General features: G+C 40.2%; 1 protein-coding gene across 9 annotated transcripts in view; it reads left to right on the top strand.

The window, feature by feature from the left end:
* Positions 1 to 27,117, top strand: part of TASP1 (taspase 1) — a 371,502-nt gene that overhangs the window by 176,441 nt on the left and 167,944 nt on the right. For 5 of the 9 annotated variants that reach the window (XR_009497636.1, XM_059897550.1, XM_059897547.1 and 2 more), the window contains one exon: positions 17,438 to 17,548. The exons of the other annotated variants lie outside the window; for them this stretch is intronic. Coding sequence is in view for 4 of the 5 variants with exons in the window: in XM_059897550.1 (XP_059753533.1) it covers positions 17,438 to 17,548 (111 nt within the window). In the remaining variant the exon portion in view is untranslated. The remainder of the gene's footprint in view (positions 1 to 17,437; positions 17,549 to 27,117) is intronic. 9 annotated transcript variants of the gene reach the window in all.

The raw sequence follows: 27,117 nt of genomic DNA, 5'->3' as shown, positions 1-27,117 counted from the left end.
TTCTCCCACCACATAGTCCCCTGGACACTCTCTGCACCATTGTCCCTTGGATCTCCAGGCTCTGCTCCTGTCCTTCCTCTTTGCTCCTCTTATTAACCTCAACTTCTTGATTTGGCAAAACTGCCCTCTGTGTCCAGACTCAGTGGTCTCTTTCCCCCGGGTTGCCTGTGCCGGGGCAGCATCCCTCCACACGTTCATGACCAAGCAGCCGTTCAGCCTTTCTCTAGGCCTTAGAACATCTAGCAGATATTAACCTGCTGTGTTCTGAATATTCTATATTCTTCTTTCTGACCTTTCTCAGGGTTCATCTTGTCCAAATAGTGAAGAGCTATGACCGCTCATTCTGGTGCTTGCTTGGTGCCATGATATTGATCCAAGTTCGACCCATTGTCCAAAGGCAGATTTTTCCCCCTTTCCTCCACCCTGAGGCCCTTTTCTAATAAAGTGAGTATGCCTTTATCAAGTCCTAAACCATTTAACACAAGGCCCAGTTTAACTAGTGGGCTATTCATTCATTCATCTAAAAAGTATTTATTGATCACCTGTTATTATATGTCAGACACTATTCTAGGTCATGGGTGGTGAACAAGATGTTCTAGTTGCCATTGCATTCTAGTGGACACATGTACATATTTATAGTATGTGTATAGTATAAGTATTTGTATATATGAGTCTGTATGTATAAAATTTAATACATACACTGTTCTCTAGCTCTTATCTAAGTAAATTGTATCTCACCAACAGGGTTGTAAATTTTTCAGAAACAAATTTTTTTTTACTATTTTGTATACCACACTGCTTGGGAGAATGCTGAGTACAGAGTAGGTATTTAGTATGTTCAATAACGTCACAAAAAATGGAATACATAGACAAATACATTCAAGTGAGATACAAAACCTCACATACTATTGCCTTGATACAATTACGGTCTAGCCTTCTGTGTAAATGCCCTCCTGTTATGGGTTCAAGATACAGTAACTCAGTATATATGGATACATGACAACTTCATTTATAGTTCACAGTGTAAACACTGAAGTGTTTCTAGACCTACAGTCGTAAACTCAAGCACTAATAGACAGTATTGATAACATGCATTTGTAATTATTTAACTGTATACCCTCTCAATACAGTAACAAATATAAAAAATATTGAGGCATCCAGAAACTTGATAGGAACTTCAGTATCAGCAGTCACCATTTGCTAAGGGAAAACACACTCCTGTGTGTCTCCTCTGCTCTCAGTGCTTCACTTCTGCCACTTCCGGTCACCAAATGTGTTGGGGGGTTAGTTCCCACATCAGGCAATTCTCTGATTCTCTGGACACCATCTGAGTGTCCCACAGTTGAACTCAATTTTGACACTCTCTACCTGGAGATAGCATCACATCCCACAGGTTAAGGGTTCAGTCCCACAGGATCGAACCTCTCCCACCCACTCCAGATGTCAATCACAAGTCCAGGCTGTCACCTGTGTTTCTGACCCACAGCTGAAAATTCTTAGGTTCTCACCACTGCCTCCTTGGGATCTCTTAATTTGCTAGAGTGGCTCATAGAACTCAGGAAACAGTTTACTTACTAGGTTACTAGATATAGCTTTTGATATAAAAAGATATAACTCATGAACAGCCAGGTGGAAGAGATGCATAGGGCAAGGTATGTGGATCTTCCGTGTCTTCTCTGGGCTCATTGCTCTCCTGGTAACTCCACATGTTTGCCAAACTGGAAGCTCTCCAAACACCATCCTTTTGGGTTTTTATGGAAGCTTCATTACATAAGCAGGATTGATTAAATCATTGCCAATTGGTGATTAATTCAACCTCTAACTCTTCTCCCTCCCCTGACGTGGAAGGTGTGGGGCTGAAAGTTTCAACCCTCTAATCACATGGTTGGTTCCCTGGCAACCAGCTCTCATCCTTAGGTTACCTAGGGGTTTTTCAGGAGTCACCACATTAACATAAACTCTGGTGTGGTTGAAAGGGGCTTATTATGAATAACCAAAAACGTTCATTTCACTTTTATTGCTCTGGAGCTATTTCAGGAACTGGGAACAAAACTAAATATTGTAACAAAAGATGCACCTATAGCTCTTACATAGGAAATCACAAGGGTTTTAGGAATTTTGTGCCAGGAGACCTGAATCACGATCAAAATATATATTTCTTATTATATCAAAATATCACATCATTTTATCAGGCTTTCCAGACAGATACTGTATGAAGTCATTCTACCACAGTAAGCTAGATAGATTTATTTACTTAAAGGTAAAGTTTACAAGAGCACAGCAAAGTAGTTGCGACATTAAACTGGCTCTAAGTTTTAATTAAAAGCATGATGGGAAGCCTCAATATCATGTGCTTCTGCACAGTCAGTGAGCAGGATCTGACCTTACAAAGTAAAAGTGAACAAAGTTTATTCATAGGGCAAAATGGCATATGTGAGGAAACAACTCCGAGCAGGAAAAACTCACAAGGAACAGCAACAGATGAGAGTATAATGTTGTAAAGGTCTGTTGTCCTTTGATGGTCTTTGTGCAGTAATGGGTGGAGACAGTCCCCTGCACTCCCAAGTGCTTATCTGCACTATGCTTATCTGCATTATTTGATCACATCTTTGTTTACCAAGTCAAATGAAGATACTCAGAAAACTATAAGACACTTATGAAAGAAATTGAAGACAACATAAACAGATGGAAAGATATACTGTGTTCATGGACTGGAAGAATTAATATTCTTAAAATGAATGTACTGCCTAAGGCAATCTACAGATTCAGTGCAATCCCTATCAAAATACCAATGGTATTTTTCACAGAACAAGAACAAATAATTTTAAAATTTGTATGGAAGCACAATAGACCCCGAATAGCCAAAACAATCTTGAGAAAGAAGAACAGAGCTGGAGGTATCATGGTCCCTGACTTCAGACTATACTACAAAGCTATAGTAATCAAAACAGCATGGTGCTGGCACAAAAATAGACACATGGATCAATGAAACAGAATAGAAAGCCTAGAAATAAACCCACACACTTATGGTCTATGACAAAGGAGGCAAGAATATACAGGGGAGGAAAGACAGACCCTTCAATAAGCGGTGCTGGGAAAACTGAACAGCTACATGTAAAAGAAGGAAATTAGGACATTTTCTAACACCATATACAAAAATAAACTCAAAATGGATTAAAGACCTAAATATAAGACCAGAAACCATAAAACTCTTAGAAGAAAACATAGGTGGTACACTCTTTGACATAAATTGTAGCAATATTTTTTTTGATCTGTCTTCTAAGGCAAAGGAAACAAAAGCAAAAATAAACAAATGGGACCTAATTAAACTTAAAAACTTCTGCACAGCAAAGGAAGCCATCAACAAAACAAAAAGATAACCTACTGAATGCGGGAAAACATTTGCAAATGATATGACCGATAAGGGGTTAATATCCAAAATATGTAAGCAGCTCATACAATTCAAGATCAAAACAAGCAACCCAGTTAAAAAATGGGCAGAAGACCTGAAAAGACATTTTTCCAAAGAAGACATACAGATGGCCAACAGGCACATGAAAAGATGCTCAACATTGTTAATCATCAGAGAAAGGCAAATCAAAACCACAGTGAGATATTACCATACACCTGCCAGAGTAACTATCAAAAAAGATCACAGGACTTCCCTGGTGGCGCAGTGGTTAAGAATCCTCCTGCCAATGCAGGGGACACAGGTTCAAGCCCTGGTCCAGGAAGATCCCACATGCTGCGGAGCAACTAAGCCTGTGTGCCACAACTACTGAGCCTGTGCTCTAGAGCTTGCGAGCTACAACTACTGAGCCCGTGCCTGCGCATGCCCTAGAGCTCATGCTCCACAACAAAAGAAGCCACCGCAATGAGAAGCCTGCACACCACAACAAAGAGTACCCCCTGCTCGCCACAACTAGAGGAAGCCCGTGCACAGCAACAAAGACCCAACGCAGCCAAAAATAAAATAAATAAATGAATTTATAAAAAAAAAAAAAAGGTCACAACACATGGTGAGTATGTGGAGAAAAGGGAACCCTTGTACACTGCTGGTGGGAATGTAAATTGGTGTAGCCACTGTGGAAAACAGAGGTTTCTCAAAAAAATAAAAATAGAATTACCATATGATCCAGCAGTTCCACTCCTGGGTATATACTGAAGAAAACAAAAACAATAATTCAAAAAAATATATGCAATGTTCGTAGCATTATTTACAATAGCCAAGATATGGAAGCAGCCTAACTGTCCATCCACATATAAATGGATAAAGGAGATGTGATACCACACACACACACACACACACACACACACACGCACACACACACACACTGAAATATTACTCAACCATCAAAAAGAATGAAATTTTGCTCTTTGTAACAACATGAAGGGACTTGGAGGGTATTATGCTTAGTGAAGTAAGTCAGAAAGAGAAAGACAAATACTGTATGATATCACTTACATGTGGAACCTAAAAAATAAACTAGTGAATATAACAACAACAAAAAACAGACTCACAGGTATGGAGAACAAACTAGTGGTTACCAGTGGGAGTGGGGATGGGGGAGGGTAAGATAGGGGTAGGGGATTAAGATGTACAAACTACTGTGTGTAAAATGAATCGTACAGCATAGGGAATACAGCCAATATTTTATAATAACTATAAATGGAGTATAACCTTTAAAAATTGTGAATCACTTCGTGATTTTCACTATGAAAATCACTAAGTTTCACCTGAAACTTATATAATACTGTAAATCAACTATACCTCAAAAAAAAAAAAATACTAGCATTGTCCTCCTGAAGCAAAAGGCCTTGCTCATGAACACTGGTACCTTGGATTATATTGTAAATACTATATGGTATTTAGCACAAATGGAATCTAGAATTTCATGAGTAATAACTTTACCCAGAAAAATTTTTTTTCATGTTTTAAACACTTTTGTATACTTACGATTGATTAGTGAACTTAAAGATTTGCAAATCCAGAGTATTTTCACTTCCCTCACAGACAACTTGCCATCCAGTCTCATAGAATTGAGGGGTATTTGTTTTGTTTTGATTTTGTCTCATTTCGTGTGAGCGGGCCGAGGGTTGCTGAGAATGATTTTCTTGATTTGGGAATATTATAGATGGTGACTATAGCCTGCAGTAAATCTGATAAGATGTATGAGAAGAATAAGAACTGACCATGGAGAAAAAATAATTTGTTGATTTTTCATACCAAGTTTGCATCTCAGAAGACGTTCTGTAAAGATACTTACTTGATCCTTTTAAGCTATAGAGAGGTGTGCTTGCAGATTTTGTTTTAGGGGTACCACGTCACATTTCCTTGTCTAAAATCCACATGGCCCCAGCATTTGTAGGTGTCAAGAATGTAACTAACTCCATCTGTAGGCTTTCCTCAGAGAAATTTATCAGGACACCCTGACTCTAAGCAAAATCACAATTAGTATTATTAAAGTATGTTCATATGAAAATTCATATGAGAGTAGGAGGCAAGAATACTAAACAAGTCTATTTTTAAGGTCATATGAAAAAATCACATGAAAGTAAAAAAGAATATTGTGCACATAATGAATAATGTGAAAATAATGAATAATGAGAGGAAAATAATGAATAAGCAGAGGCCCAGTCAGGTAGAATATACTATAAAACTATAATAAAGTCAGTTGGTATCTGTATGGGAATAGTTTCATCAGTGGAACAAAGGACAATCTAGGTGTAGATGCACATATATATGAGAATGTAATATGTGATAAAAATGCATTTCAAGTCAGTGGGTAAGAGATGAATTTTACAACAAATTTATATTGGTCAATAAGGCAGGATCTCCACTCCAGTCCTTACACCAAAATTAATTCCAGATGGACTGAAGTTTTAAATATAAAAGCTGAAATTTTAAAGCACTAACAGAAAACATGGACAACTTATTTTCATAATTTTGGGTTACATAAGGCCTTTCTGAAAAACTCCCAACACAGAAGCCATAAAGGAAAATGACTGATAAATTTGACCACATAAGCATTAAAAACTTCTGTATTACCAAAAAAAAAAAAAAGTCATAGACAAAATCAAAAGATATATGATAAACCAAGGAAAAATATTTACAATACATATGACCAAGGAATTTAACAAATTAGTAAGAAAAAATCCATGAACCCAGTAGAGAAATGGGTAAAGGAAATTTTCGGTTTGCGATTCTGTTTGTTTTGTACGACAGAAACCCAGCTATAGGGGCTTAAAAGGGGGCTTTCCTTTTCTCATCTAAGAAGTCTGACAGCCCAGAGGTGGCACAGTGGCCGCACAGTGCACCGGGGGGTCTAGACTCTCTTCCTGTTTGGCTGTCTTTATAGGTGGCTTCATTCTTTGTTCCACCTCTAGGCACCACGTCCGAGGCAAATGGCAGCAGCCAATAAGATACATGCTAATCAGGTCTGCCCTTTAACAAGCTCTGCTATCAACTCTGCCCCTTAGCCTGCCAACTGCAAAGGAGTTTGGGAAGCTGGGCAAACTTCTGTCCCAAACAAACAAAATTAAGGTTTGTCTGAAAGGAAGAAAGGGAGAATGGCTAATGGGTAGGCAACCAGTTGTGTGTGTCACAGATCTGAAAGCAACTCACAGATAAGGAGATACAAATGGCTCATAGACATTGAACATTTTTCATAATTAAATAAATGCAAAACAAGCAACAATCAGATATCATTTTTCATGTATAAGATTAGTAGTAATCAAACAGTTTGCTGATGCCTAGTTTTGGTAAGGTTATGGGGAAACGGGTGCTCTCAAACACTTTCCTATGCGTATAAATCTTCTTAGAAGGCCGTTTGGGAATCTGTAGCAAATAATTTCAGTGAATATGCTGATTGATTCATCAACTCTACATTGAGAAATATATCCTGTATATTCATACATGTATGAAAGGTAAATGTCCAGGTGTCTACTGCAGCATTATTTGTAATGGCAACAAACAAACAAAACTAGAAATGACCTAAATGCCCACCACTAGGGAACTAATTAAAGAAGTGATAGCATATATGTCCAAGAGTATAGTCATTGTTAAAAAGGGTGAGCTAAATTTGTGTGTGCTGATATGGAAGGATCTCCAAGTTATATTATTAAATTTTAAAAGCCAGAAACAGAATAGTTTATGTAACATGGTCCAACTGAGTGAAAAATTGAAAAAGGATGTGTGTGTCAGTATGGATAATTTCAGAAAGGCTATACAGGGGGCTGTTGGTGGTACTCACCTCTTTGGAATGGCACTGCAGTAAGGCATACTTTCATTTACAGTCAGTGTCTGCGGGGGGGGTTTGGTTCCAGGACCCCCTGGTGATATAATCCTCAAGTCCCTTGTATAAAATGGTGTAGTATTTGCATATAAACTTACACACATCCTCCTGTCTGCTTTAAATCATCTCTAGATTACTTATAATATGTGATATAGTGTAAAAGCTATGTAAATAGGTGCTGGAGTGCAGCAATTTCAAGTTTTGGAATTTTTTTTTCAAATATTTTTGATCCACGGTTGAATCTGTGGATGTGGAACTTGTAGATACAGAGAGCTAACTGTATATTATTTTGTTTGTTTGAGTATTTAGAATCTGTATGTATAGTACATTTTTCTAAAGTACAGTAATAAATTGAAAATGTGCCTTTTGTCAGGGGAGAGTCAAGAGAGTTAATAATCAGTAGGGACACCAGCCATTAACAGTCAGCTGAATACTAGCCCTTCCTTCTCTTGACTTGAAATGAGGAACACCCTGGTGGTTTGGCATGATTATATACGGGGATAGATTTCTTTACTACATTGGAAACATCATTGCCCCAAGGCCCCAGTAGCTGTATTGCTGTTCTCTCACTTGGTTAGGTTTTTTTTTTTTTCCTTCAGATGTCTCGCTAGTCATTTATTTATCATTATCCCAGGACAGAGAAGCTATCCCTGACCATCCTGATTAAACTGCTGTCTCCCTGTGTACCCACCATATTACTGTTATCTCCCCTATGCTGCTTGATTTTCCTTTCTACCACTGGTGGTATTTGTTTATTGTCTGTCATATCATAGATGACTTGGTGTCTTAGTCCAGTTGCGCTACCCACACAAAATACCACATACTGGGTGGTTTATAAACAAAAGAAATTTATTTCTCCCAGTTCTGGAGGTTGGGACTTCAAGATCTGGTGGCCCATATTGTCAGGTGAGGGCCTTCTTCCAGGTAGCAGACTTCTCATTGTATCCTCACATGGCCAGAAGGGAAAGGGAACTTTCTTGGGCTTATTTTGTAAGCACACTAATCATGTTCATGAGAACTCTGTTCTTATGACCTACTCACCTCCCAAAGGCCACACTTCCTAATACTGTCACATTAGTTATTAGATTTTCAACATATGATTTTGAGGGGACACAAACATTCAGACCATGTTGGATACAGATTTTGCTTTAATCATCGTGTACCCAAGGCCCCATAAACAGTGCTTGGCACAAGGTTGATTCTTAAATATTTTAAAGTGAATATTTACAAAATATGAAGCATTTGTTGAATGGATGTCGTACTTCTCAAATTCATGGCTTCTAGTCTAGCATTAATAAGAAAGTATGAACTGCACCACCCACTGTACCCTCACGGAGGACACTTTACCTGGTCTGGACCCCTGTCTTCTGCCACTATCACCATTTCTGCCTTGCGACATTCCTGGAGATGGAAGTTCTGGCAGCTGTAACTGGTGGGAATGGTGTTCTCTACAACCCCCAGCAGCTTGGAGGGACCCCGCAGAGTCTGAGGGCAGAGGATCTTTGTCTTACTTGTTAACGTTAACATGTAAAGTTCTAGGACCAGGGATGGTAAACCAGCCCTTTGGCTTCCCCTCCCGTGAGTCTTCAGTTCTCTGTGGGCTACTCTAACCTGCTTCTCTGTCAGGGATTCACATTCTCATCCTGTCATCGTTGCTTAAGGGTGAGTTTGTGGAATCCTTGATCCTTCCACATACAGGTAAAATGTTGGGCTGGAATATTCAGAAAAAGAAGATAACCCCCTGATCCTGCTTGAATTGCTTTGTGATTTTTAAAGTATTTTGTCTTTTCTCCTCAGCTGAATTGTTCCCTTGAGGACAGAAACCTTGTGTCAAATTAAAAAAAAAAATCTCCTGTCATTTCTAAAACAGTATCAGGTGTGTACATCCTATGTTTGGTTAAACCAACAAGCAGAGGCTTTAATGGAATCCTTAGTTTGGTTTCTTGCTCCAAATCTTTGTGGCAGAATCAATAAATTTATTCAAAAACTGAATGTCTCTCTGATATGTTTAGGTTCTGATTATAATTTAGAATTTTCTGTTTTGAAATAAATTGACTTTTCTTGTATTTCAGATTTTGTTAGGTAAGGGATTTCAAAAGGGTCATTGGCCACACTTAGTTCTCTTCAGCTCAACTCAACTAAACCCAACTCAGCTCTCCTCTCTAAGGAGTTCAGTTGGAGTCTTTAAAACTATGCTTATCACCAGAAAACCACACATAATGATGACACTCTAGAGCTGTGGTAGAGGTGGGTTTTTGAGGGCAGGTGTGTCCTCAGGGTTTGTAGTGAGAGGATCTGGATCAGTCGTCTGGTGCCTCGCTCCGCTCTTCCCCTTTGTGTTTTCGTAGGTCATGTACCTTCCTGTGCCTCAGCTTCTTCCTTTCATTCCTTCGGTTTCTCATCTGCCAAATGAATGTAGTAATAACTGTCCCATTGGGATTTTTGTGGGAGCAGGAAAGGAGAGAATGCAGTTAAGTTGATGTACGTCTTATAGGATGATGGCGACAGTCTTGTAGACGCCTCCTCAGAGGTAGGATATAGTGGCACTTCATTAATGGCACTGTCACCTCTGAACTTAGGTACTAGCTCCTCTTGTTATGTTATGTGGTCTTCATGTCATTCTGCTATACTTCACATCCATGAAAGATATGGTAACTGAAGTGCATCTTTAGAGGAAAGGTCCTTGATCTTTCAGAAAGTATAAACTGTTATCCTGCTTTTGTGTCTAAGGAATATTTATAATCTCTCTTGTTTTTTTGAAGTTAGAGGTGTATGTTTTCAGTAGGGAACATTCATTATTCCCTAGTCCATTTTCTTTCTCACTTGACCTCCACACAAACCATGTCTCTCTCTCTCTCTCTCTCTGTCATTGTATCTCTTTTTCTCACTATATGTATAATTCCTTGAAGAGAAAATGCCATTCAAGTGGTTTGTCATCTAGACTTTAAAAAGAAGAAAGCAATACACAGAACTGTATTTAAAAGACAGAGATTCTTTGTTAAATGTGATGGGAAGGTAGAAGAATAGCAGCTGCCTTCTGGCTACAAAATTACTCTCTTGATAGGTTCTCACATGTTGAAGAGGAAGTGTTGTATCACGTTTTGCAAAAGGAGCTCTAATGTTTTAGCTTGCTGGCATCCAGTAATGGCTGGTTGCTGCTGGTGGGGAGACAGGAATATTTAAAACTGAAAATACTCGTGCCCGTTAGAACTGTTAGAGACATTAGAGGTTACTAGTCCAGTCTCTCAGTTTTTCAGACGAGGGAAGAAAGCATGGTTCAAAGAGATAAAGTGGCTTGTCCAAATTCGAGTAGACAGCACCAATCTCCTGGTTGTGTAGCCCAGTCTTCTATCCATTTGTGTTTTGTGGACATTTGTGGATTTGTCTGTCCATCCATGAGCCCACTCCACTGGACTATTGGATAAAGTTGATTGCTCTAGGCTTAACCCCTAGGCAAAGCCAGGCCAGTCAGATTTCCCTATCTTCTGAAGTCTGATGGCCTCTGAGAATGTGAAACCTGATAAAGAGAGGAAGTCTCTCTGGTGGCGAAAGATGTATCAGGTATACAGCTCTGGACCTATCCATAGATGGCCATTACCATCCATACAGAAGAAGCTGTTTCCAGCTGTTCCTGAAACCCATCACATCCCCACCCTTCCAGAAGTTTGTTTTTTTTTTTTTCCTCTTGGATTTTATGAGCCAGTGAATCCTCCTTTTTACTTAAAATCATTCTAATTGGGATTCTGGCACTAGCAATCAAAAGAATATGGATTAATATTCCCGCTAACTTCTCTACTTTAATACAGGGATTTTCTTTTCCAATTTCTTCAAATTCTTCATTCTTAAAGATATGGCACAAATACAGTAAGCAGCTGTCTCATTTGTTTACAGTCTGGATTTACAATCTTAATGAATATCCAGATACACACATTTGATCACAGTGAATATGTTTCTTACCATCTGTAATTATAATTTCATTCCATAGTAGTTATAGATTTGGGCATTTAAAGAATCAATTTGAGATATTTTAATAGGGTGAATGAAGCTTAATTTTTATTATTTCTTTGTTTCTATTAATCTTCTTTACTTTGTGCACCTACTTGCACATGGAACTTTGGATTGTCTTAGTTAATTTTTACCCCCCCCCCCGAATTCCCTATTTGATTATAGAAAGCACTTATCACAGAGCCCAACATGTCACTCTATGTTAATTTTTCTTACTGGGAAGAACAAGAAAGTGTTTCCTTTTACACAGACACTGTTTAACATTTTAACTTGGGAAATTGATACTCTATCACCACCACCATCCAATCATCGAATGTCAGTTGAGCACTAGTTCCAACTGATGTAGGAGGTTAACCAGGTAAGTACAGTAATAGATCTTGTTCAACATGATAATCTTTGAGAACCAGCAAAATGCTGAAGTGTGCTCCTACCCTTAACATTACTACCACCAAATGTTTAAATAGCACCTCAGAGGTTACAAAGTTGATATATAAATTCAACCCTCACAACAACCAAGAAAGATATCTTTTAATATCCATGATTTATAATTGAAGAAACTGAAGCATAGAATTTTTTTTAATATGTCTTGCTTAAGACCACACAGTTACTACCTTGAGAGTCAAAACAGGGGTTTTGGTCTGAGTCAGTGTCGTTTTTTTAAACACCACGGTGATAATATGAAATCTGACTACTTTCCATGAAAATTTTGGAATCTTCAAATATAGTACTTTAATCATTGTTTCATTAAATCTTTGAATGAATGCATGTCAAAGGTGAGGAGCCCTGATTTAAGCTTCCATGGTGCCCAGGGGCCCCACCCCCTTTGAGCACGCATGCACTGTCTTGCCATCTTTGATACTGCACTTCAGTGGTGTAGGCAGCAGTGTGTGTGTGTGTGTGTGTGTGTGTGTGTGTGTGTGTGTAGGTTGGGGTTAGGGGAAGGTGGTGAATAAGTAGAAGTACTCCGTTAGTCTCTAAGAGGGCCTCAAAGGTTAATCAGATACTCTCACTCCAAAGAGCTTGGGTCTGTATACAAGGCACTGGAGCTGAAGAATAGATTTCAGTTCATGGAGGGGAGGAGGAGGGAGCTGGGAAGGACAGTTCACAACAATGGGCCGAGGGGGAAGTCTTGGGGAAATGGAATATAGGAAGTCCAATTTGGCTGGACCACATGCTGTGCAAAAATAATAGGGAGATAAGGTTGGGAAGAGAGAGGAGGTCTGGGCCCGGCTAAGGAGTTTAGACATTATTCCATGAGCAGTTGGGAGTCATTGAAAATTTCTGAATGGTTTAACGGTATGATCATAGCTGGGGTGCGTATTTCTTATTAGAGTAAACTTTGATATCAGTTTCCCATGCCTATATCCATCCTATGAACAGCCATATTGGTTCTGCTTGCAGAACGTATCCCAGACCCACCCTCTGCTGACCGTCTCCACTGCCACCAGGCTCACCCAAGCCACTGGAGTCTCACAACCAAGCTCTTTTAGTGGCTTCCTGCTTCCACACTTGCCCTGCCCATCTGTTCTGCACAGCAGAGTAACCTCCTACAAACACAAATAAAAACCATCACTGACCTGGTTAAAGCCCGCTGTCATCTTTTCATCACACTTGGAATAAAATCCAAACTCCTTGCTGGGCCTTCTCTAACCTAATGTGACGTGGCCCCGCTTCCCTCTGAACTTAGATTCTACCCTCCCTCCCCCTCCTTCACTTGGCTTTGCCACTCTAGCCTCCTTTTATTTCCTGAACTTCCAGACTCCTTCCCACCTCTGGGTATCTGCATTTGCTGGTTCATCCGCCTGGAATGTTCCTTCCCTGGATCTTCACATGGTTAGCACCTTATCAAAGATGCCTTCCCCGACCCTTGATGTAAAGTATTAGCCCCAGTCATGCCCGACAACACTTGCCTGGATTCATTTTCTTCACCGCACTTCCTACTAACTGGGTGGATTTCCTTGTTGATTTGTGACTTTATTACTTGTCTCCCAATCTGCTCAACTCGATGTGAGCAGATACCTCATTTGTTCACTGCCGTGTCCCCAGTGCCCGACGAGCCCTGGCGCATCGTACACATTCATTGGATTAATTTCTCTTAAGAGGTGAGTGACTGGATCAAGAAGGACAAGCAGAGTGCATGGGGTCCTGTCGGTGGGCATGACGGGGCGGAGGCAGGCACAGGCGCACCCACAGAGAACTGGCAGGACTTGATGTGGTTTGAAGAGTTGAGTCATTGGAGAGGGAAGAGGTAGAAGGTTCTGAGCTTGGGTGAGCTGTGAGGACCCCAGAAGAAGTGACCAGATTTGGTGACAAAGGAGCAATTGTAGAGGTGCCAAGACTTTGAGTGCAGGTGGGGTGGAGCTCTCCAGCAGGCGGTTGGGCTGTAAGCTTATCCAGAGTTTCCTGTTCCTGAGAGGCTTTGCTGCAAAGCAGGCAGAACCATGGGCTTCAAGAGACAGGGAGGGGAAGCCTTCCTCCTCAACTGTGGCGTGGCTGTGACTTGTCATTGAACCCCTCTGAACCTCAGGTTCTTCATCTGTAAAGTGATCATAAAATGCCTTCTCGGGGTGGTTCTGAAAATTAAACTATAGAACATGAAAACATGGAACTAGGGCCTGACACAGTGTAGTTTCTCAGTGACTGTTAATTCTCTGTCTCCTTTCCCTCTTGTCTAAGAGGCTGAGGAGTAAAAACTTTACCCTAGTTCCGCAGTATAAATCTGTGTTGCTTTTCTTTGCAAAGCAATGTGTGTGTGTGGTTTAAAAAGACAAGCAGTACCCCCAGGCTTACACTGAAAACGAGTAGTTCCCTGTCCCAACCCTCCACAGCCCCCCCGTTTTCCTCTCCCTGGAGGCTACTACTTTTAACTCTCTTAGCTATTTTTTTCTCAAACTTACATCTATAATTCAATATAACATGCTTATACTACTATTTCTTGATTTTTCAATTTTAAATATTATTTGGATATCAGATTTAGATGTTATCATCTTCACTTCAGGGAAGGCAAGGACTTAGTAGTTCCTTCATACTTCCAACTTCAAACCTACACTCACCCACACAGGCCTTTTCTCCTCTTAATGTATTATATCCCTATTTTTCAGTTCATCAGTATCGCGAGTTTATATTTTTTACTCTAGCTGTTGACATCTGAGCTACATAGTGGGCTGTGATTCTATTTCATTTCCTGTAGAAATTTTTATTTCTTCTGCAGTTAATATTTGCCTCACTTTTTTTTTTTTTTTTTTTACCAATCACTCTTTCATTCTCAGTCTTCCCACAAAATCTGAAACATTTCTTCTCAATAATTTCAAATGCAACATGTATCTTGTATGTTTAATTTTTTCCCCTCCTTGGAAATACCTTTCCAGCTTCCTCTGGCTTTCTGCTTTTTTGGTCTGTTGGCTTTCCAAGCCTGTGTGTAGCCGTGCTTCACCCAGGAATACTTTTGTCTTGTTTTGGATCCCCTGTTTGCAGCTCTTCTTTTCTTTCTCATTATTTTCGTTGCTCCTTCATTTTGCTGAGGCACATTCATCCTATAGCTTTCTGAGAAAGAGTGCACAGGAGGTGAATTCTTTGAGACTTTGTTGAGCTTTATTCTCCTTTCACGCTTGATGGACATTTTGGCCAAGGGTAGAATTTTAGGTTGGAAATAATTTTCTCTCAGCATTTTGAAGATAATACCTCCTAATCTTCTAGTTCCCAGTGTTGCTGTTGAGAAATCTGATGCCATTATGATCCCCTTGCCTTCCCTGTGATCTTTTTTCCCCATTTGGAAATTTTTAGACCTTTCTCTCTTTCCTCAGTATTTGATATTTCATAGTGATATGTCTTCATGGCACTCTTTTTTTTTTTTTTCCCATGAGTTGTGCTGGGAGGTTCATGAGCCTTTTCAGTCTGAACACTCATCCTTCAATTCTTGGAATTGCTTTTTAATTATTTTTTGAAATTTCTTCCCTTTCATTTCTTTTATTTTCTCTCTTTGAAATTCCTCTTATTCAGATATTGGATCTTCTGATTTAAAATTTTTTTTTTCTCTCATTTCTCATTCTGTCTTTTTTGTGTTTCTCTTTTTTCTTTTTCTTCTTCTTTTTTTTTTTTTTTGGCTGCACCATGCAGCTTACAGGATCTTAGTTCCCCGAGCAGGGATCAAAACCGGCCCTCGCAGTGAAAGCGCTGAGTCCTGACCACTGGACCACCAGGGAATCCACCTCCCCATTTTTTTTTTTTTTAATTGTTCTTCTGATCAAAGTGTTTGCCTAAGTTTTCCCTCTGTTATGTTTTTGCTTGTTTGCTTTCTGTGTTTCCTGGAGGCCTAATGGAAACAACTAGTGATCCTAGGTTGTCTAAGTACCAAGAAGCTGACCTGAAAACCTTCTGTGTATGAGTCACACTTGTCATCTGGAAGCCCTCCCCATAAGGCAAGGACAAGCTATGTTTTTAGGTTCTCTCAAATAGGTCTTTACTCTTGAGCTGGTTGGAACTGAGATTGGAAATACTCTTGAGACTGGAAAGGAATTATCCAGTCTCTTGCTTGGAGGATATCAGCCTACCTTCTTGCATCCTGAGAGCCTGTGAGTGAAGGGAGCTGGTTATTTCACTGTTTAACATAAAGGCTCCCCTTTAGCCCCTGTTTTCAGCGTGGAGCCTCCCGTCTGCCCTGGGCTGAGCCTGATGACCCCAAGTCTCAAGTCCCTCTGGTTCAGCATCTCTAGAGAGTAAATGTCCTGCTTTCTCTAGGGTTAGGGAGAAGTAACTTCCTCTCTAGGTAGGAATCTGGGGCTCGAGGTCAGGGGTCGGCAAACTTTTTCTATGAAGGGCCAGAGAGTAGATTTTAAACTTTGTGGGCTACACTGTGGTCTCTACCACATATTCTTCTCTTCCTCTTCCTTCTCTTTTTCTCTCTCTTAAAAAAAAAGTTTAAAATGTAAAACACTCTTCGCTTGCAGACAGCACAAAAACAGGCTGTAGAGCAGGCAGATCATAGTTTACCAACCCCTGGTCTAGAGGATCCTCTGGGACACTCTCAACCAACCATCTTTATTCCAGGCCCACCCTGCACCCCTGCCTTCAGAAGAACTTGATGCCTCCAATTTCTGGTCCTTTTTCGGTTTTATGACAAAACTGGATGGCTTCTTACAGGTGTCCCTCGACTCCAACCAGCCTCCCCGCCCCCCCACCCCCACCCATGGAAGCTTAGGTTTCAGCCTTCCCAGGTCCACTAGGTGAGCAACTGCTTGTCCGTCTTCTTTCTGTTTTCTAAAAGGTCAGTTTTTTTCTTGTCTCTCTCTCTGTCCTTATTAGGCCATGCCTTTTTTCCCTTCCCTTTCCCCCAGTTTACTGGGATTTGAGAAAGGAGTGGAGATAAATGCATGTGTTTAATCTACTGAGTTTAACCAGAAGCTCCCCCCAAATCCAATTTGGTTGGTTTTTATTTTTATTACTTTCTTTGATAGTGCTTGGACTCATTTTGCATTTGTTCTCCACGTGCTCCCTTGCTATGCCAGATGTTCGAAGAAGATGTCCTTGGGGAGCAAAAATGAGGGGTTTTAAAAAGCAGTGTTCCTGAAATGCTCACAATGGTTTAGTCTGTGTGAGATCTCTGCGAAGCATGGTTGTTTCTAACCACCAGACTCTCATAATAGAAATACAGTTTCACCCTTATTTGTGTAAACCATCAGGAGCATTTTTAAATATCTGTAATAAAGTTTGTGGCTTATTGTTTAAAGTTGAATTTAAGGTAGTAAATCAAAGCTTTTGGTGGCATGCCTCTGACAGCAGGGAGAGCCTGGTAAGTGATCCCTAAGAGCTGATCAAAGGGAGCTGCTGAGCATTTTTTCCTGTATTTGTGTTTTGGGCCTTTAATCTGGCAGCGTTTCCAATTCCATTCTGAATACGGTCATGCACACTCCACCCCCAGTCAAGTCTTCTTGGAGGCGTCTGGCACTGTCTTTGCCTGTTCGGGCACAAGCCTGCCTTTGCTATCCTGCCTGTACAAGGTACAAACAATGGCGAGTGTCAGAAAGTGGGCATCTTTCAAGAACTTATTCATACCACACGTTTGTTCCAGTAATCAAATGAAAATTGAAAGGGAAAAGAGTAAAATTAACTGAAAATGACCACTAGTCATTTCTGCCTAGGCTCACCTTTCCTGGCCAGCGAAGACGGCGTGCTCGGAGGAGTGATTGTCCTCCGATCCTGCAGATGTTCTGCAGAGCCTAACTCCTCCCAAAATAAGCAGACGCTTCTGGGTAAGTTAGACAAACACATTACGTGGGTGTCTTTCTCTTTCATTTTTTCCAAGAGATGGAAAGATTTATATCCTTAAGTCGATCATTTTAACCTATGGTTGGGCCAGGTTGCTCTATTGATATGTAAACATCTCTATTCCACTGCCCTTTTTGCCTAGGTCAACATCTACAAGGTGAATATTCATTTCGGAGTATATGCTTATAGCATATTTTTCAAATGGACTTAGCACCTAGCACCTTTACTAAAGCCCAATATTAAGACTATCGGACCATGTATTTATCCCCTGCCTTATTTGACAGAGCGTTGGAGATGACCCATAACAATATACACAGTAACATAGAGAGAAGCTTCTTCCTGTTCCCCTCCCCAAAAGGAATCAGAACCATGTGAAGAGCTACTGGCCTAGAAGTCCACCCTGGCTCCATGGCTTATTAGCTGTGATGCCTTTGCGCATCATTCTCAGTGTTCTATGCCACTTCCTCATCTGTGCAATAAGGGTATCTGCCCTGCCCTTCTTATGGAAGGGTCCCATGAGTATTTTGCAGAGTTGCAGATGTCCATCCAGATGTGTGATTTCGTGTCTAGCAAAGCATACCAGTGGGGATGGAGCCCAGCCCACCCTCCGTTTGCCATGGCACAAACTTGTGGGGCTGCCTCTGCCCATGGGGTGCCTTTTTCTAATTCATTCATCCAGAGGGGCGCACTTTAAAAAATCTGCATAAAGGTGCCACATAAGCTAGCAAGGAGCCCTATATGTTATTTTTTTTTTAGTTGACTTTTTAATCGAAGTGTACACGCAGAAAAAATTGTTAACTACAACTGCGTGGCAAATATTACAAACTGAACCCACCCATGTGACCAGCATCTAGATAAAAAATGGAACTTTACTGCAACCCTAAAAGCTCCCACATAACCCCTCCCAGTCTCTACCCCTTTCAAAGTTAACTACCATGCTGACTTCTAACACCATGATTAGTTCTATTTGATTTTATATTTTGTATAAATGGAATCATAGAATATGTATTCTTGGTGTCTAATGTCTTCAAGGAAATGTTAAACCTGTTAGATTCATCTACGTTACTTGTGACAGTAGTTTGTTCACTTTCATTGCTGTATAGTATTACATTACGTATGGTTATAGCACTCTGTAGTTATCCATTCTTCTCTACGTATTTTTTTTTTTATATGTATAAGCACTACAAATCATTCTCAGGGATGTGGTACTTCAGCTCTTTGTGTAAAATTCCTTTTATCAAGTATGGTTGGTACCTGATCTGTATTGTATGATTGTTGTGAATTGCTGTAGTACAAGTCCCTACATATCTTGAGGTTTTATAAGTCTGTAAAATAGAAGACTGAGCATTTCTTATGAGAATAAAAAGTATTTTTTCTATAAAAGCCTGAAGAACTTTCATAAAATCTCTCCTCTCATTTGTCAAAGAAAAAAAAATGCACTTTTATAGAAAATGCCTTTTTCTCCACCTGGACTCTCATCACCAACTTCATTGTTTTTCATGCTATATTTTCTTTCTCTTTCCACCCACTACACTTGGTACCCAGGTTGCTCCTGGCAAATGTTTTGTTTGTTTGTTTGTTTGTTTTTAATGGCCATCGTTTGTTAAACTGAGGCAAGCAGCCACTTGCTTCTTCGGTATCTTAATCATTGTCAAAACCTTTGAATATCTTCCACAGTTAGGTAGCAGGGAGTTTGCTTTTAAAATATGCAGAGGAGGTACCTGGGCCTTCCATAAAAACTCAGAATAAGTCTTTAGTACTGGGAGGCAGGGTGGGGGACAGTTATTAAAACTGCTTCATAGACTGTTGCTAGAATAGAGTTTCTGTACTTTACTGAGCCTGGACTCTTGTCCATTCAAGTTAATCCTGAAAATTGTAAGGGTTTTTTTTTTTGGTTGTCCTTTCATTTTTGGTGGTGTAGTATAGAAATGCATATTTAAGGATAAGTCATAGAATTTTAGCTCATATTAAATAGTTTTTATCACCAAGGTAGTAATTTGTAAACTGATTCCTACTCTCTGTCTCAAGGAGAAGAATGAAAACTGTCAATTTATGAAATAAGTGAAAAAGTTAGCTAGAGGGACTGATGTTTGTGAAGTTTATCTACTAAAACCTGGTGAACTTAGGCTCCTGTCAACTTGTAGGTGCTACCAATGACGTGGGTTTTTACATATTTTGCTTTAAGAAAGTTACATATGTTCAGTGGGTGGTGAGAAAGTAAACGTGGAACAGAAGGATAGAAAGAAGATGTGAAAGTCACCTTTGCCACCCAGTTCCCAGAGCCGCCGGCTTCTGATTCTGGTTCTTCTCACGGGATTCACCTTCACTCTATAGAATGTGCTTATGCTTCTGTTTCTCAATCAGTAACTAGTGACTCCTTTGGGGGAAAAAATTATGAACATAGCTCATACCATTCCCCACCACCTTTCCACATGACTTTTTTTTCTTTTCTTTTCTTTTCTTTCTTTCTTTCTTTCTTTCTTTCTTTCTTTCTTTCTGGCGCTGGGGCTACTCTTCGTTGCGGTGCACGGGCTTCTCATTGCAGTGGCTTCTCTCATTGTGGAGCACGGGCTCTAGGCACACAGGCTTCAGTAGTTGCAGCACGCAGGCTCAGTAGTTGTGGCTCACGGGCTCTAGAGCACAGGCTCAGTAGTTGTGGCACACGAGCTTGCTCCGCGGCATGTGGGATCTTCCCGGACCAGGGATCGAACCCATGTCACTTGCATTGGCAGGCGGATTCTCAACCACTGCGCCACCAGGGAAGCCCTTCCACATGACTTTTGTGAGAACTCTAACTTGAAGTCGTATATTTATTATATTTTATTTCAACTGTAATGCACTATTTCTTGATTCATCCACTTTCTATCATCTCTGCCAACCATCCCTCACCCCTTGGACTATGTAAGTTTCCTTCCTCTTCCTCCCTGACTCCCAACCCTCACCTCAACCTCTAGCAACCATGCCATTATTGTCATAGATAGTAACATTTGCATTCTGTCCTACAGGCAGCTTGCCTTCTATGCTCCGATTAGATGTTGATCCCAAACAGTGACAATTAGTACCAGCATTGACAGTATCAAGATTATATAAATATTATTCACTGCAGATTCCAGTAGTGGAAAATTAGACCCATCAGAAGGGAAGTGTCTGCCATAAGCCTCTGCCTGTAAAGGGAGAATGTTTCAAACATCAAGCTCAAGTGGGTTCTCCTGTGCTTTACCAAGTTAATTGCTCCAGATCAGGCCGCAACTTAATTTGCTTCATGTTTGGACCATGACTTCTCATTTATCACTTTATAAAACTCTCATGAAAGTATAACTTCATAAACTCGTGGTTCCTTAATGTTTGGTAATATCTAGTAACCAGGAGGCTCAGAAATCTTTCTTTCCTACACATCCAAATAAAACAAAACAATTCCCCAAATTAAAAAAAAAACACAACAACACACAAAACACTTAACTGTTGTATATTGTTCGATCACTTTTTTTGTCCCAAGAATAGTATAATCAAAACAATCTCTAACTTGAGCTTTTTCCGTATTCACTCTTTTCTGAAAATCATCAATAGCATTTCCATTACGCCACAAAAGCAGTTTCAATCAGACCCCATCGCTACTTGATGGAGTTTCCAGGAAGCCATTACCCAGCCTCCCCTCTTGACAAATACATCAATTACAAGGGCCCCAGTGGGCCGCTTCTAGAGTGGGATGACTCAAATACATGCCCTTTCAAGGTTTGTCCTTTGTTTACTGATTCATGAATACAGTTGGAGGATCTCAGGTAGAGAGGAACTTTCAAAGTCCTCTTGTGTGACCTCGTTATGTCCATAAACTGTTCGAGAGAGATGGAGCTTAATTCCTCTCCACTTGTGACTCTCTTCCAATATGTCAGAGTGACAATGTGTGACTTCTGAGGCGAGGTCAGAAAAGGCAGTGGGCCTTCCTTCTTGCTTTCCGGGTTGGATCACTCACTTCACGAAAGACCAGCTGCCATGTCATGAGGACACTCAAGCAGCACCAAGGAAAGGCCCCTTTGGCAAAAAAACTATGACCGCCTTCCAACAGCCAGCGAGGCCCTGGGGCTTCCTGCCAACAGCCTCAGCTCCGAGTGAGCCTGCAGATGCCTGAGGCCCTGGGCAGATTTCTAGACTGAAATCTCATGAGATCCTAAAAAAGAACTGCCCAACACAGCCACTCCTGAACTCCTTATCCACAGAAACTGAGATAATAAATGTTTATTGTTTTAAACCGCTACAGTTTGGGGTAATTTATGTATGCAGCGATAGATAACAAATAAACCTTTTAAATGCTTTCACTGCCAAATGGTCCCCTGGTTTGTCTAAAGAACTACAGTGACAAATCAGGAGCTCTGTTGCATCTTTAGGCAGCTCAGGCTGTCAAGACTTCCGTTTGCATCAGTGATTCCACTTCTCTGCTTTGGGATCCTCTTGGACAAATGTGATCGGCGCCCTTTTACTTTGCAGGCCCCTAATCACTCTTTTGCAGACTGTCTCCTAAGCCTCCCCAACCTCTAGGCTCCCCACCTCTATCTGTCTCCCACCTCCATCCTGCCACCAGACGTCTCTCCCTCTATCATACATCTGTAGTGGCCCAGAGAACCTGACCACGGGCTCATGAACAGGGGCAGTCGGGGGAGAAGCAGGCTGCCCTGAAGCAGAAAGAGCCAAAATGAGAACCTGACCGAATTGTGGCTTAGAGAGCCACACCGATCCCAGGATCAGAGGGGTGGTGGCCAAAACAAGAGCCGCAGAAGTATATGTAACTAGTGTAATACAAGTTTAAACTAAATGTTGAATAACTTTCTATGTATGCTAAAATAAAACAAAACATGTATCTCTTACTATCGCTCCCATGTTCCCTACATTTAATTCTTCAATGAGGAAACACACACACACGGTCACACTCACTCCTACCTCTGCTGGACATTTCCCTAGAAGATAGATGGGAAATGCCCAAATCACTTGCTGGGAAAAGCCCTCCCTGATCTGGCTCCAGAACAAGCTTTCAGTGTCATTTCCTACTAGTCCTCCTTTTTCTCCACTCATCTCCGATGACCTGAGTTCTGGCAACTCCAAATTGCTTGGTCTTCTTCCAAAGGGTCATATTTTTCCCCCAGTAACTTTCACATGCTATTATTACCTGTGCTTGGAAAGCCCTGAGCTAATTACATTCCTTCTTTAAGACCCAGGACAGATAGGAATCTCGTCAGAATCCTTTGGAAGCCCTTTCCCCAGGTGATTTGTTCCTTCCTTGTGCTCTTTTTGCAACATATAATTTCTGTCCTTTGTAACAGTCACCATGACATCTTAGACATGTATTAAAATGTCTGCCCCTCCCTTTAGGCCAGCACTTCTTAACCTTTTTTTTTGGAACTCAGTTATTTGAAAGCAATAGGTCACAGGTCTTTGAGCCCCAGTGACTCACATGGAGGGTTACAGAGGTTGGAAATATCTTAAAGAAGTTTCATCTGTCTCTGAGCATCACACCACCAGATTGTGAATCATTGGAGTGCAAGGACTGGGTCATATCCAGCTTTGTACCCACCCTCCACTGTAGGCTCCCAGGAATTATTGGAGGAATAAATTAAGTGCCACATGGAATTTCTTTCGTGATTATTTAGCAGATATTTTTAAAAGAAATTGAGCACTATTCCAGAAAAGTGAAATGTCACATAAAATATCCTCACATGCTCTTAACAAACAAACAATATGGGTCGGAAATGTTGGATAATGATGAGTGTTGGGGAACAAGAAGATTTGGAGACAGTTTAAGCGGATCCCAGAAGACAGCCTTTGCAAACAGCCTTGTAAAAGGACAATTTGGACGAGAATGTGTTTGCAACACCCATCCCACCAACTCCCACCCCCCCAGATCATGAGATGCTGGCAAAGCCCAGCCTACAAATCACTGCTTTAACACAAAGCAAATGCTTGTTCCTGGAATGAAACAGCTGAAAATCATTAATTTTCTCTCTGCTTTTAGAGAAAAAAAACTATATATTTTTACCTGCTAAAGTACAATTACATGTTTTCCAGGCCTCTACAGAAGTGCTTTATTGAGGCTGCTGTATATAGTATGGTTAATAATTGTGTAAACAAAGGCATATCAAGCCTTCCAGTGGAAAAAATTCTTTTCCATTTTAAGCTTATGAGTCAATACAAGTAATTAGAATATATGCAAATATATGGCATGAACAACCAATCTCACTATATGGGTGCATTTTTTCCCTTGTAGCCTGCCCTCACTGTGCTGATGGGAAGCCTGACAGACCCTGTGAAGTTCAGAGGTTCCTACCTTAGAGTGGTTAATAGGAAGCAGTGAGTATGAGGATCAATGCGAAATAGACTCCATATATTTAAGGAAAATCTTAAGCAATTCAAGACAGGAGACATAGGGGCTAGTAAGGGTGAAAACGCTGTATGTTCGGCCAGCGGCCTTTGCGCCAAGCCTGTCTGTGTTGCAGGCCTTCTTGATAAATAGACTGAAGGCCCACACTTCAGCTCAAGCTTGGTCATCTGATGAGCACACGTTAATAATTGTTACTTTCCCATCAAGTCACCCTCACCTCACTCATGGAGTAACTTCAGGTTCTTTGCTGCCCAGGAATATGTTCATGGTGCTGATAATGAAGTTTTATGCATGATATTGTTTCTACTGTCCAGCTACTCCTTTTTTTTCCCTGGGTTTTCATCTTTATTGTGAAATGTTTCATGTATTTTTAAAAGAATGTAATAAATTTGTAAGTTATAAAGGATAATAGTGAAATGAACACCTGTGGACCCACCACCCAGCTTAAGAAATTGCCCATTACCCATATCTCTGAAGCGCCCATGTGGGCCTATCTGAACTTTATATCAATGTTGTAGCAGGTGATTTCTTCTGTGAGAATTTTTGCAGTTTCTTAACATGATTACCTGAAAGGATAATGAGTCCCTTTATCATTTTAGACTTAGCTCGATCAAATCAACTGTTCTTCAGTTACCAATGAGAACTGAAATGGGCATTCTCCTCCCTTCTTTTCAGATCAGGCAAAGTTCTTTATCCAGTATTCTTCTTGTCACTGTTATGAAAACTTGCCATGATTTAAAAATAAAAATTGTTAGATTGAATTGATGCTTCCTGGAACATTAAAAAGATAAAAGGTCATTTTACTGTAAGTTAAAATTCCAAACCGCCTTTTGATTTTACTGGCATTAAAATTTTGGTGAGCACATATAAACACATGTACTTCAAAGGAGCTTCGTTCTCGGGGCCCAGCAATATCCCTTATTTCCATTTCATGGCACATGCCACCACGAGCACTTATGACTAGGCATTCTGCTGGGCTTACACGATCATAAAAATAACCCTCAAAGAGAAGGCAAATTAGTTATTAGACTGGTAGTGGGAAAAGAGTTACTTACGGTTGGTTACTGATGTTAATACCTTGTCTTAAAAATATAACTAAAACTTTGTTCTGTAAGAGGGTCCAGTGTCATGGTTGGAAGCTTATTTCTTTAGCGCCTCAGCAATGCTTTGGGATTGTTACATCTTCGCTACAGTCTTAAGAGATAGGCTGGCATTTTGGTTCTTATTTAAGGATCAGATGGAAAGAAGCGAATTAAGTAACATTGTTAGATGCAAAGTGAATAAGGCAGACATGATATTTAAACTTTTCAACAACTGAGTTGCATTAACCTGTTGCGGTAGTGCTCTGAGATTTATATTTTTCAGAACTGGTTTTCATTTTTAAAATACAAAAATGTTGATTACAAAAAGCTATCATTTGCTTTGTTTGCATTATAACAGAACTTTTCTTCTGTTAAATATTACTAATACACTTTAAAAAGATTGGAAATAGATTTTCATCTGTAATTTTTTTCTTCATCATGAGAAGTATACTTCTAGCTATAATCTAACTATATAGTGTCTTTTTTTTTTTTTTTGCCACAAAGTTTTCCATCTGAAATAAAGAATACAAAGATTTATGAGCAGAATTCTAGTGATTATGTAATTCTTATTACTTTGGTTCTCCTAAAACTCTCAGGAAAACATTCTGACAAATTTTATAGTCAGTTTTCATCTGCTCAAAATGTAATGTAGATCACCTTAGTATGAAACAAATCCTAAAAAAATATTTGTTGAATGAATGAAATCATGTTTCAGTATAACTTGTTTCACTGAATGCTTTTCTCTTCAGCAGAGAACTTCCAAGTCCCAGCCATTGGCCACTTATTTCGTCAGTTTCTAATACAATAAAATGATAAAATAGGAAGAGAATTGAAATGTCCTTTGGGGCTTGTTTTACTCTTTGACCCACATCCCTCTCTTCCTTTTTCAGTCAGCATCTTTCTTTAGTCTTGAACAAATGGAGTGAGCCTTGGAAAGAGGGAATAATTATTTTCTTGGCTTAGCATAAGTGGAGTTCTATAGAACTCCATCCCCATAGCTCCCCAGACAGTTCAGTGGTGAAAGTTTTTCAGGGCAGCAAGCCAACTCAAAGCTACTTCATGGCCATAATGGGACATGCATTATATGAATCTTAAGGATTCCATGTCAGGACAGTAAAGCATCCTTGAATGAACCCCCTACTGTGTTATAAAGAACCTCACCACCCGGGGGAAATCTGCAGAGACAAGAAGAAATTGTTCTATTTACAGTTCCTCTTCCTTCCCATTTTAAAAATGAATTTATCTTTATTTAATAAGGAGTAACTTAAACACTATGCAAAATGTCCTAGGGTAAGCCATTTGACCTAGGGCTAAGGAGTGGCAGCTGACTTGGCAACTGCCCAGCCCAAGACGGTTCTGATTTTAGAGTTTTGTTTTCCTTGCAAGAAAGTCTGGGATATGAAGCCAGGCAGAGAGGTTTGAAATGGGTGTGGGAGCCAGTGCAGCTGGGGGTTGTTAACAACAATTGGAGAACAACTTTTTTTTTAAAAAAAAAGGTGGCTGAGGGCTTCTCTCTGGTCAAAAAAAGAGAATCTGTTCGAATAGAAAAAACTTGCTTTGCAACTCTGGTAAGGAAATTTTGTTTGACTTAATTTAAACAGGATGACATGTAACTCAAAATGTCTCAGGCAGTGGGGGGACCCTAGACTGAAGTGGGGCTGCTCTCGGACATTATACCCCTAGGTGAATTCACTTGTTCCAAAGCATTAAATACAACTTTCCAGACAGGCTGGCCTCTAAGATTATGTACAAATCCATTCCAACTGTCCCTGTAAGGCCATTAACTTGCCATTCTTGAGGAACACACGTACAGCACATCCACACCTAATCTGTTCTCTGGCACTGGAACAGGATCAGTAGTGTTGACGGTTTTTCACATCATGCTGGTGTGTTGGGACATGATGTGAAGTCACTTGGTGGAGAAGAATCCTGCCAAATCCCCGTGTCCATCTTTCATATGTTAAACCCATAGCTTTAGGTGTTCTTAATGTTTTCTGATGGAGGTCTTTTCATGATCTGGACATTTCCAGTAGCCTCACCATCCCTGGGCTTTGGCTTTCTAAAAAACAAAAGCCTTTTTCAAATCAGTAGTTGAGGTGTAAAT

This window comes from Balaenoptera ricei, chromosome 15 (assembly GCF_028023285.1).
Source record: "Balaenoptera ricei isolate mBalRic1 chromosome 15, mBalRic1.hap2, whole genome shotgun sequence".
Classification (NCBI taxonomy): domain Eukaryota; kingdom Metazoa; phylum Chordata; class Mammalia; order Artiodactyla; family Balaenopteridae; genus Balaenoptera; species Balaenoptera ricei.
This window is presented reverse-complemented; position numbering and strand designations above follow the sequence as displayed.